Here is a 12,517-nt window from a genome sequence, read left to right on the forward strand (position 1 = left end):
AATAAAGCCAAGGTAACACTCATTTTACATACAGCTCGCAATGAAAGTGACACGAATATGACAGTGGGCAAATGCATAAAGCGCAGCATAAATTGAAATCACGAGTTTAAAGTTTGTCGATCGCGCGTCTCCAGTGAAGCTGAACTCTCCACCTGTCTGCATTCAATTCGCATGGACCGACCGTCACGCAGAGAACACACGATCACGTAGGATACAAATGCACACTTCACAAGATCTCATCTAGATTCGACTAAGTCTGCAAGGTTTGTGAAATTAAATGTTCATTAGTCATTCAAAGATTTGTTCAAATGATTTAAATGCGTATTTGCTGAATGCTGACGGCAAATGAGAAAGTATTATAATGTTTGCCTTTCTGTTAATAATAATATTAAAGCAATCGTTGAATATTATTAATATTATCGACCACAACAACAGACAATGGATTTTTTTTGGGGAAAAGTACTTGTCTACCCAAGTAGCTACTAGCTACTAAGGGTAAATTTACACGACAACAATTGTACTAAAAATGGGAAAGATTTTCCTTTCATTTTGTTAAAAGATTCCATTCCATTCCATAAGATCCATTATTTCCTGAGATTACTTGTTTCACGTGTTTTTTTGTTTTTTTTTGTCATACTATATCGCTAGTCAGAGGCTACAAATGCTAGGAAAACACAAAGAGTACTGCCAAAGTATATTGCTACTATCCACTATACTGCTGAGAATTTGGGCAGTACGTGAGGAAAAACATGCAGTCATTGCAGTAGTAGAGTTCTTTTTAAGTGAGTCAGTAAAAGAGGTCATCTTATTTTGGCTCAGGGGAAAAAAAAGTTTTTTCCAGTTAGGTATTGAATTGTGTATAACTTCTCCTGCTCTCTGTCTTTGCATTATTTCTGTCCCGAGAACAAAAACTCAAACCAACTTTGTCTTTGACCTCTTGTTTGGTTATAAAATATGTACTTAAAGAAGAACGCTGCTTGGTCTCATGTTTTCACAAAAACTTTGAAAGTGGTGGTTCACCTACTAATTTCTTTCACCACAGACACAGAAATCTCTCCAGAAGGTTTAGAAATAGTCTGTGTCAGTGTCTCTTGGCCCATGGACCACAGGATGCTGTCTGTCAGTGAAAGTGCTCAATGTCAGTATCTTCAGTGGACAGTGAATGTGGTCCATGAATAATTGAGCTTTTGCTTGTTGACTGCAGTCTGACTGGGCCGCTTTCATCTTTGTGTAGGTATTCGCTCCTGGAACGTCGACTTGACCGCCTGCAACATAGATGAACAGCTGAAGCTGTTTATTTCAAGACACTCTGCTTTCTTCTCTAAAGACCTCAAAGGTAAGAATCAAACAATCTACATATGAACTATTTGCTCTTGTTTATTTTTATTCTTTTTTGCATTTTCTTTTTGGAGGGAGATCTGTGAAATTGTGTGGGATTTATTTAAATGTTTATCTGAGAGTATTATACGGAGACCCTAAAGGGACATAGTAATGGAAAGGTATATGAGATAAAATTATAGGCTATTCCAATGATTTTGCATTCTCTTGCAAAAAAAAAAGATTGTCTTTAAGAAATGTTGCATTCCCTTGCAAAACTTTCTTTGTGAGTGAACACAAAGTTTCTTGGGGGAACACAAAGACTTTACACTCAAACAAACTTTTTTTAAGGGAATGCAAAAGTTTGCAAGTGAACGTAAAGTTTTTCTTGGTGGGAAATGCAAAGTTTTTTTTTTTTGAGTGAACGCAAACGTTTTTGCAAATAAATGTAAAGTTTTTTGGGGGGAGAATGCAAAGTTTTGCAATGTAAATGCAAACTTTTTGCAAGTGAACTCAAAGTATCTTAAGGAAACAAATGTTTTTTATGAGGAAATGCAAAGTTTTTGTGAGAGAACGCAAAGGTTTTTTCAAATGAATGTGAAGTTTTTTGGGGAGGATGCAAAGTTTTTGCAAGTGAACAATGTTTTTTGGGGAAATGCAAAAGTTTTGCCAGTGAATGTAAAGTTTCTTGGGTGAAATGCAAAAGTTTTGCAAGTGAATGTAAAGTTTCTTGGGTGAAATGCAAAAGTTTTGCAAGTGAATGTAAAGTTTCTTGGGTGAAATGCAAAAGTTTTGCCAGTGAATGTAAAGTTTCTTGGGTGAAATGCAAAAGTTTTGCAAGTGAATGTAAAGTTTCTTGGGTGAAATGCAAAAGTTTTGCAAGTGAATGTAAAGTTTCTTGGGTGAAATGCAAAAGTTTTGCAAGTGAATGTAAAGTTTCTTGGGTGAAATGCAAAAGTTTTGCAAGTGAATGTAAAGTTTCTTGGGTGAAATGCAAAAGTTTTGCAAGTGAATGTAAAGTTTCTTGGGTGAAATGCAAAAGTTTTGCAAGTGAATGTAAAGTTTCTTGGGTGAAATGCAAAAGTTTTGCAAGTGAATGTAAAGTTTCTTGGGTGAAATGCAAAAGTTTTGCAAGTGAATGTAAAGTTTCTTGGGTGAAATGCAAAAGTTTTGCAAGTGAATGTAAAGTTTCTTGGGTGAAATGCAAAAGTTTTGCAAGTGAATGTAAAGTTTCTTGGGTGAAATGCAGTTTAAGGCCGTTTTATTTTTTCTCACCATATTATTTATATTTTTTATTGTTACCAAATTCTGTGTTTTATGTGTTTTAGTTATTTGAATGCATAAAACAACTTAAGGTGAAATGCAAAAGTTTTGCCAGTGAATGTAAAGTTTCTTGGGTGAAATGCAAAAGTTTTGCCAGTGAATGTAAAGTTTCTTGGGTGAAATGCAAAAGTTTTGCCAGTGAATGTAAAGTTTCTTGGGTGAAATGCAAAAGTTTTGCCAGTGAATGTAAAGTTTCTTGGGTGAAATGCAAAAGTTTTGCCAGTGAATGTAAAGTTTCTTGGGTGAAATGCAAAAGTTTTGCCAGTGAATGTAAAGTTTCTTGGGTGAAATGCAAAAGTTTTGCCAGTGAATGTAAAGTTTCTTGGGTGAAATGCAAAAGTTTTGCCAGTGAATGTAAAGTTTCTTGGGTGAAATGCAAAAGTTTTGCCAGTGAATGTAAAGTTTCTTGGGTGAAATGCAAAAGTTTTGCCAGTGAATGTAAAGTTTCTTGGGTGAAATGCAAAAGTTTTGCCAGTGAATGTAAAGTTTCTTGGGTGAAATGCAAAAGTTTTGCCAGTGAATGTAAAGTTTCTTGGGTGAAATGCAAAAGTTTTGCCAGTGAATGTAAAGTTTCTTGGGTGAAATGCAAAAGTTTTGCCAGTGAATGTAAAGTTTCTTGGGTGAAATGCAAAAGTTTTGCCAGTGAATGTAAAGTTTCTTGGGTGAAATGCAAAAGTTTTGCCAGTGAATGTAAAGTTTCTTGGGTGAAATGCAAAAGTTTTGCCAGTGAATGTAAAGTTTCTTGGGTGAAATGCAAAAGTTTTGCCAGTGAATGTAAAGTTTCTTGGGTGAAATGCAAAAGTTTTGCCAGTGAATGTAAAGTTTCTTGGGTGAAATGCAAAAGTTTTGCCAGTGAATGTAAAGTTTCTTGGGTGAAATGCAAAAGTTTTGCCAGTGAATGTAAAGTTTCTTGGGTGAAATGCAAAAGTTTTGCCAGTGAATGTAAAGTTTCTTGGGTGAAATGCAAAAGTTTTGCCAGTGAATGTAAAGTTTCTTGGGTGAAATGCAAAAGTTTTGCCAGTGAATGTAAAGTTTCTTGGGTGAAATGCAAAAGTTTTGCCAGTGAATGTAAAGTTTCTTGGGTGAAATGCAAAAGTTTTGCCAGTGAATGTAAAGTTTCTTGGGTGAAATGCAAAAGTTTTGCCAGTGAATGTAAAGTTTCTTGGGTGAAATGCAAAAGTTTTGCCAGTGAATGTAAAGTTTCTTGGGTGAAATGCAAAAGTTTTGCCAGTGAATGTAAAGTTTCTTGGGTGAAATGCAAAAGTTTTGCCAGTGAATGTAAAGTTTCTTGGGTGAAATGCAAAAGTTTTGCCAGTGAATGTAAAGTTTCTTGGGTGAAATGCAAAAGTTTTGCCAGTGAATGTAAAGTTTCTTGGGTGAAATGCAAAAGTTTTGCCAGTGAATGTAAAGTTTCTTGGGTGAAATGCAAAAGTTTTGCCAGTGAATGTAAAGTTTCTTGGGTGAAATGCAAAAGTTTTGCCAGTGAATGTAAAGTTTCTTGGGTGAAATGCAAAAGTTTTGCCAGTGAATGTAAAGTTTCTTGGGTGAAATGCAAAAGTTTTGCCAGTGAATGTAAAGTTTCTTGGGTGAAATGCAAAAGTTTTGCCAGTGAATGTAAAGTTTCTTGGGTGAAATGCAAAAGTTTTGCCAGTGAATGTAAAGTTTCTTGGGTGAAATGCAAAAGTTTTGCCAGTGAATGTAAAGTTTCTTGGGTGAAATGCAAAAGTTTTGCCAGTGAATGTAAAGTTTCTTGGGTGAAATGCAAAAGTTTTGCCAGTGAATGTAAAGTTTCTTGGGTGAAATGCAAAAGTTTTGCCAGTGAATGTAAAGTTTCTTGGGTGAAATGCAAAAGTTTTGCCAGTGAATGTAAAGTTTCTTGGGTGAAATGCAAAAGTTTTGCCAGTGAATGTAAAGTTTCTTGGGTGAAATGCAAAAGTTTTGCCAGTGAATGTAAAGTTTCTTGGGTGAAATGCAAAAGTTTTGCCAGTGAATGTAAAGTTTCTTGGGTGAAATGCAAAAGTTTTGCCAGTGAATGTAAAGTTTCTTGGGTGAAATGCAAAAGTTTTGCCAGTGAATGTAAAGTTTCTTGGGTGAAATGCAAAAGTTTTGCCAGTGAATGTAAAGTTTCTTGGGTGAAATGCAAAAGTTTTGCCAGTGAATGTAAAGTTTCTTGGGTGAAATGCAAAAGTTTTGCCAGTGAATGTAAAGTTTCTTGGGTGAAATGCAAAAGTTTTGCCAGTGAATGTAAAGTTTCTTGGGTGAAATGCAAAAGTTTTGCCAGTGAATGTAAAGTTTCTTGGGTGAAATGCAAAAGTTTTGCCAGTGAATGTAAAGTTTCTTGGGTGAAATGCAAAAGTTTTGCCAGTGAATGTAAAGTTTCTTGGGTGAAATGCAAAAGTTTTGCCAGTGAATGTAAAGTTTCTTGGGTGAAATGCAAAAGTTTTGCCAGTGAATGTAAAGTTTCTTGGGTGAAATGCAAAAGTTTTGCCAGTGAATGTAAAGTTTCTTGGGTGAAATGCAAAAGTTTTGCCAGTGAATGTAAAGTTTCTTGGGTGAAATGCAAAAGTTTTGCCAGTGAATGTAAAGTTTCTTGGGTGAAATGCAAAAGTTTTGCCAGTGAATGTAAAGTTTCTTGGGTGAAATGCAAAAGTTTTGCCAGTGAATGTAAAGTTTCTTGGGTGAAATGCAAAAGTTTTGCCAGTGAATGTAAAGTTTCTTGGGTGAAATGCAAAAGTTTTGCCAGTGAATGTAAAGTTTCTTGGGTGAAATGCAAAAGTTTTGCCAGTGAATGTAAAGTTTCTTGGGTGAAATGCAAAAGTTTTGCCAGTGAATGTAAAGTTTCTTGGGTGAAATGCAAAAGTTTTGCCAGTGAATGTAAAGTTTCTTGGGTGAAATGCAAAAGTTTTGCCAGTGAATGTAAAGTTTCTTGGGTGAAATGCAAAAGTTTTGCCAGTGAATGTAAAGTTTCTTGGGTGAAATGCAAAAGTTTTGCCAGTGAATGTAAAGTTTCTTGGGTGAAATGCAAAAGTTTTGCCAGTGAATGTAAAGTTTCTTGGGTGAAATGCAAAAGTTTTGCCAGTGAATGTAAAGTTTCTTGGGTGAAATGCAAAAGTTTTGCCAGTGAATGTAAAGTTTCTTGGGTGAAATGCAAAAGTTTTGCCAGTGAATGTAAAGTTTCTTGGGTGAAATGCAAAAGTTTTGCCAGTGAATGTAAAGTTTCTTGGGTGAAATGCAAAAGTTTTGCCAGTGAATGTAAAGTTTCTTGGGTGAAATGCAAAAGTTTTGCCAGTGAATGTAAAGTTTCTTGGGTGAAATGCAAAAGTTTTGCCAGTGAATGTAAAGTTTCTTGGGTGAAATGCAAAAGTTTTGCAAGTGAATGTAAAGTTTCTTGGGTGAAATGCAAAAGTTTTGCCAGTGAATGTAAAGTTTCTTGGGTGAAATGCAAAAGTTTTGCCAGTGAATGTAAAGTTTCTTGGGTGAAATGCAAAAGTTTTGCCAGTGAATGTAAAGTTTCTTGGGTGAAATGCAAAAGTTTTGCCAGTGAATGTAAAGTTTCTTGGGTGAAATGCAAAAGTTTTGCCAGTGAATGTAAAGTTTCTTGGGTGAAATGCAAAAGTTTTGCCAGTGAATGTAAAGTTTCTTGGGTGAAATGCAAAAGTTTTGCAAGTGAATGTAAAGTTTCTTGGGTGAAATGCAAAAGTTTTGCCAGTGAATGTAAAGTTTCTTGGGTGAAATGCAAAAGTTTTGCAAGTGAATGTAAAGTTTCTTGGGTGAAATGCAAAAGTTTTGCCAGTGAATGTAAAGTTTCTTGGGTGAAATGCAAAAGTTTTGCCAGTGAATGTAAAGTTTCTTGGGTGAAATGCAAAAGTTTTGCCAGTGAATGTAAAGTTTCTTGGGTGAAATGCAAAAGTTTTGCCAGTGAATGTAAAGTTTCTTGGGTGAAATGCAAAAGTTTTGCCAGTGAATGTAAAGTTTCTTGGGTGAAATGCAAAAGTTTTGCCAGTGAATGTAAAGTTTCTTGGGTGAAATGCAAAAGTTTTGCCAGTGAATGTAAAGTTTCTTGGGTGAAATGCAAAAGTTTTGCCAGTGAATGTAAAGTTTCTTGGGTGAAATGCAAAAGTTTTGCAAGTGAATGTAAAGTTTCTTGGGTGAAATGCAAAAGTTTTGCCAGTGAATGTAAAGTTTCTTGGGTGAAATGCAAAAGTTTTGCCAGTGAATGTAAAGTTTCTTGGGTGAAATGCAAAAGTTTTGCAAGTGAACGCAAAGTTTTTTGGGGAGAATGCAAATTTTTTACAAGTGATTGAAAAGAATATGAGTTGAAAATTATATTCCAGTGATTTTGCGTTCTCTTGAAAAAACTTTGCATTTCTTTAAGAAATGTTGTTCCCTAGTAGGGGTGTGACGAGACACTTATCCCACGAGACGAGACACGAGACTGGGTTCACGAGAACGAAACGAGACGAGATTTTTAGACTTTTTTTAAAGAAATCCTCAATGATGAAATATATAGGGAAAAATAGTCTTTTATTCTTATTAATTAAAATCATGAAACGTATACATTTTCACATGAATTTATTAAAAGTTTAACAAAAATTACATGTTTAAGGCCCTATGAAATGTTTTATTTTTTCTCACCATATTATTTATATTTTTTATTGTTACCAAATTCTGTGTTTTAGCATGTCTAATTATTTGAATGGACATGTAGGGGCGTGTTAGAACGAGCCGTTTTAGGTAGGTGTGGCTGCCACGAGATCTCGTCACACCCCTATTCCCTAGCAAAACTAACATGTCCTTAATGCACAAAGGAGAAGTCCCTTCCAGTCATGCTTCAGACTGGAGTGAGGCAGAAAAGACCGGCAGCTGATAGAACAGCTGAAATTCTCCAGGCCTAAATCATCTTTACCACTTTATATTAAACCTGTGCCGCCCAAGGGAGTCCTCAGGACCCTGTTAAATGTGTCTTGTATATTCTTCTCATTTATCTCAAAGGTGAAACTGTGCATAAGTGATGTATTGATGCTGAGTGTGAGTGATCATTGGCTGGTCTGATTCTTCTCTGACTTCAGCAGCGGAGAAATCATTGAAATCTATATTTTTGTTATGGATACTAGATATAAAAATCCTTTGTCTGGTGGATTTTCAGCAGTGGATTAATAGATCCTGTCATGATAGGTTAATTAGCTTGTGTTAGTGAAGTGTGGTTAACACACAAATGAAACCGTCAGGCTATAGTTTGCAGTTCACCTGTCACCTGCATGTCAGCTTTGCTGAAGTAGGTCAGGATAGACAGTATTTGTCTAGTATGCATGGTCATACAATGAGGGTTAAATCAGCAGTGGCTTTTCATTTTTAGCGACCAGCTGCTGCCATCCTGGCTGTGAGCAATTAACTGTTTCAAAGTGGGTCTGTACTGGCTAGTGACTTTGTTGAGGTGCTTACAGCACATCATGTTTTCTTTGAGAGATTAATCACTTCCCGATCACTTCCGATAAGTTTTGAAGGTTTGGACTTGTGGAATTTTAGCATTATTTATTATACTATTATGGCATGTATTCATATTTTTAAGTTTTTGTATTTTTTAATGGTTTTTAGCCACTTTTTTCTTTTTAGATTGATATTAGGGCTGTCGCGATTCGTCGATTTTATTCGACTATTCGATTTTTAAAAATCCTCGACTTCATTTTGCTCGCGTCGACTAACCAGCAAAATACGTGGCACATTTCACAGACGAGAATGTATAAAACACATTATTAGTCTGAGTTCCAAGGCTGCATGATATATTAAACTAATTTAAAAATCATAATTAAGCATAATTATGCTACGATTTAATAAATTTTTTGTGATGCAGTTCTAATACAGTATATGCGCTTTAATTATTTACATATTTTTAAAAATCCTCGACTTCATTTTGCTCGCGTCGACTAACCAGCAAAATACGTGGCACATTTCACAGACGAGAATGTATAAAACACATTATTAGTCTGAGTTCCAAGGCTGCATGATATATTAAACTAATTTAAAAATCATAATTAAGCATAATTGCGAATTCACAAATGCTACGATTTAATTAAATAATTATATGCGATGCAGTTCTAATACAGTATATGCGCTTTAATTATTTACATGCGTGTAGGTTAAGTACGTGCGTCACACAGCGTCTCCTTTCACAGTAGTTCCACAGGAACTGTTATCATTTACATGTGTGGAGGGAGATCTCAATTCCATTTTAATGGTTCCATTAAATTTTAATAATCAAAAGCATATCCAATTAATTGATTTTATTGAGAAAAAAAAATAGAATCTTTTTTTTTTTTTCAGAAATACTGCACATTTACATTTTTCTCCTAAATAAATTCTGGTAAATAACATTTCTGGTAAATACTCCTTTAAAAAGTGTTTCTTGCATTTTATGTTGCACTTTACTTTTTTACATTTGGATTTCATTTGGTTTAATGAAATATAGTTTAATAAAATATTCTTAAGTAAAATGGTTGATTTTTTTTGCGGGAAATTAATCGTTTAGATTAATCGATAAATTAGTCGATAGATTAATTGAAATAAAAAGTCATTAGTGGCAGCCCTAATTGATATATTTCTAAATATAGTTATATATAATTGAATTGAATTTCATGTCGATAAAGACCCAAATAAAAAGCAAACAAATCCCGTATTTCTATGTAATTGTTCTTACAGGCTTACATACAGTGCAAAAGTGAAGCCTTTGTTCATATCACAAAATGTAGTTTAAGGTAATTCATTTCTGCAAAAACAGTCATAAGATGATAGACGCTGATGTTAAATAAGAATAAGGTAAGATTTGGTTCATATCTCCTATCCTGACTTGGATGTTGTAGCGCATGTGAAATAGACTCTCTGATCTGAACTTCCCCTCAGGCTCAAACTGTTCTCTTCATGAGCGTCACCTCATAGAGGAGTCCTCTCAAAGACCCGTCTGTGACTGTAAATGTCTCTGTGCCCAGAACAACACTGCCTTTCAGTGTGTGTTGCTTAAGAATTAATATTTTTGCGCTTTTAAAATCACAGGGAGCTCAAGCTCTCAGTGTTTTGATTTGCCTTGCACAATGAAGGCACTGTGTTGAAGCAGCAGGGTTTGGATATGATTGTGAAGAAGTTCCCAAAAGTTCTCTATCAATCTTCCACCCATAGGGAAACGTGGAATTCAGTCATAAAATTTACATCCATTTATGTTTACGTTTATAGATTTACCTTTCACTGCAGGTCATATTCTGTACTTAACCCTCTAAGCGCCAAAGTCGCAAAATTGCGACAAGACGTCATACTTAATCAAATAGACTGTAGTTCCTAATACCTAAAGGGTTAACTGTTCATGTGACAAATAAAAATCTCGAATCTTGAATAAAATGGAATTTTCAATATAACGCAGTATGTCATGGAATTTGGTGAATTTTGAATAAATAAAAAGTTGGGCTGTACACTTCAGAGCGATATGGATCAGTGTCTATGAATATTAAAGCGCAAAAACATTTTATTGTATTTGATTTAAAATTGTCATATACATGCAGAAACTCAATGTTCTTTGTGACAAAACATCACAATAAAAGTTTGGTTTAACTTGAAATTATGGCCCAATCCCAATTCTATTTTATACCCCTTCCCTTTCCCCTACCCCTCCGCCTACCCCTTCCCCTTGTCCCTTGAAACAGAGTGTCAAGGGGTAGGGGTGAAAATATTCCCCTAAGAATTGGGACACCACTACTATGTTGTCACACGTCATCATACGTCGTCTAGCTCCTACAATACACACACCTATACTGGTGTGCCCCCTACCCCTACCCCTCCAACCAAAAGAGAATCGAGACACCCCTACCCCTTCACGTGAACGCGCGAAACGGAGGGGTAGGGGGAAGGGCTAAGGGGTAGAATTGGGATTAAGCCTATGTCAAATGTATTACTACTGCACAGTAGAATGTACTTTTCAAAGTAATAATAATACAATTATTAATTTATTTTATTTTAAGGAATACCATCATTTTTTTCTTCCATATTTTAATTTTAACAGTAAACCTCCAGCACAAAAATTAATATTTTTTTTTTAGTTGGTTACATTTTAAAAGATTAATTGAACTCTTCATGTTTTGTCTTAATTTTTGCCACCATGTTCAATAATAAAATTGTATTAAAGGGGTCATGTGATGTTGCTAAAAAGAACATTATTTTGTGTATTTGGTGTAATGAAATGTGTTTATGTGGTTTAAGGTTCAAAAAACACATTATTTTCCACATACTCTACATTATTGTTTCTCCTCTATGCCCCGCCTTTCTGAAACGCGTCGATTTTTACAAAGCTCATCGGTCTGAAAAGCGAGGTGTGCTCTGATTGGCCAGCTATCCAGTGCGTTGTGATTGGCCGAATACCTCAAGCATGTGACGGAAATGTTACACCCCTGAAATAAAAAAAATAGTAGTCCCTAAATGAATGAATGTATATTATTTATTTATTTATTTTCAATTATTAATCCAGAAAAATGAAAGCGAACAAACAAACAAACAAACAAACAAACAAAAATAATTAAAAAGGCCCTACACCCCTATCAAGCCATGTTTATAGTCTTTAAATAGTTATTTTTTTAGTTGGTTACATTTTAAAATATTAATTAAATTGTTAATGTGTTATTCCTTCATTTGATTACCACTGAAATGTATTCATTTGAAATAAATCTAAAAATAAAAAATAAAAAATTAGGCCCTGTCGTTGTAAAAATGAATTATTAAACTGATAGTTTATGCATTCAGTTGATTAGACATGATTTTTGGTTTACTAAAATTTTCAAATTAAACCATTAAAACATAATCCAGAAAAATTAAATGGAATGGAGTTTTGGGGAAAAATAATTAAATGGAATTAAAACAAAGAAAAAACCCATCACAACCTGTGTCTAGTCTTTACCCCGTCACTGGCCACAGTCCTTCAGTCTTCCTGTCTGTACATCCCTGTACACACTGGCAGCATCTGTCACTCAGTGTGTTCATGTAGGCTTAGTTCCCGCTGATTGTGACCGGTATACTGACCCAGTCATTTCCAGCAACACATGCTGACTAATCCTGACTAATCTTTGAGCAGCTGTTCAGGAATGTCACTGGCAGATCGCTCTGATCTCTGCCTGAAGCACTTTCTCCTTCCTGTTCCTGGAAATTGGTTTATATCCACAGTGCTGTCTGTATGGTATAATAAAACATTTTTAAATGATAAAACTCTATGTAGGACCACATCAGTGAGTCTTCTCATCCCTCATGATGAGTTCATGCTGTCTTCTGTTTGAGGACGATGGAGTTTGTGTACAGTTTGGAAGTAGCGAGCTTTTTCGCCCAAGGCAGTAGATACTAAATCCTGTTTCTGGATCCACCTTAATCTAGAGAAAAGATCCATCTTTATTCCAGCACACGTGAAGCAGCCTTTAAATGAAATCTTGGAGACATACGTATGGTATCTGGGCAGGAAGGGCTGCCAGTTTGAAAGGGTTTAAGGAAATTTTAAATTCCAGTTGGTTTATTTAACTCTACATTCAGGCCTTGTGATTTCCAAGCAGAGATAAAAATGGAATTAATGGTAGAATGTGGAATTTCACTGGTTTTTGAAATAAAATTCAAAAGAATCAAAAGTGGGCTTCCACTCTCTCTGAGAGTTCAGCTTGCGAGCATGTCAATGGTTCATTTGAAATGAGATGCTTATCAATCTTGTCAAATATGCACAAAAACTAATAATAATAACATTTTAATAATAGCCTAAATTAACCATGTATCTTTGGTTAAATTCATTTAATGTTATGAATTCATTAGATTTGACACCTTTTTTTGACTTGCTGAAAAATGGCTATGGAAGCTATGAAAAATA

General features: G+C 35.1%; 1 protein-coding gene across 1 annotated transcript in view; it reads left to right on the forward strand.

Annotated features, from left to right (window-relative positions):
* map1sa (microtubule-associated protein 1Sa) overlaps window positions 1–12,517 on the forward strand; it is a 39,641-nt gene that overhangs the window by 16,013 nt on the left and 11,111 nt on the right. The window contains exon 3 of the mRNA XM_016562541.1: window positions 1,235–1,336. Within this exon, the coding sequence (XP_016418027.1) occupies window positions 1,235–1,336 (102 nt within the window). The remainder of the gene's footprint in view (window positions 1–1,234; window positions 1,337–12,517) is intronic.

The sequence above is a fragment of the Sinocyclocheilus rhinocerous genome, unplaced genomic scaffold (genome assembly GCF_001515625.1).
Source record: "Sinocyclocheilus rhinocerous isolate Xijiao unplaced genomic scaffold, SAMN03320098_v1.1 scaffold1191, whole genome shotgun sequence".
Lineage (NCBI taxonomy): Eukaryota > Metazoa > Chordata > Actinopteri > Cypriniformes > Cyprinidae > Sinocyclocheilus > Sinocyclocheilus rhinocerous.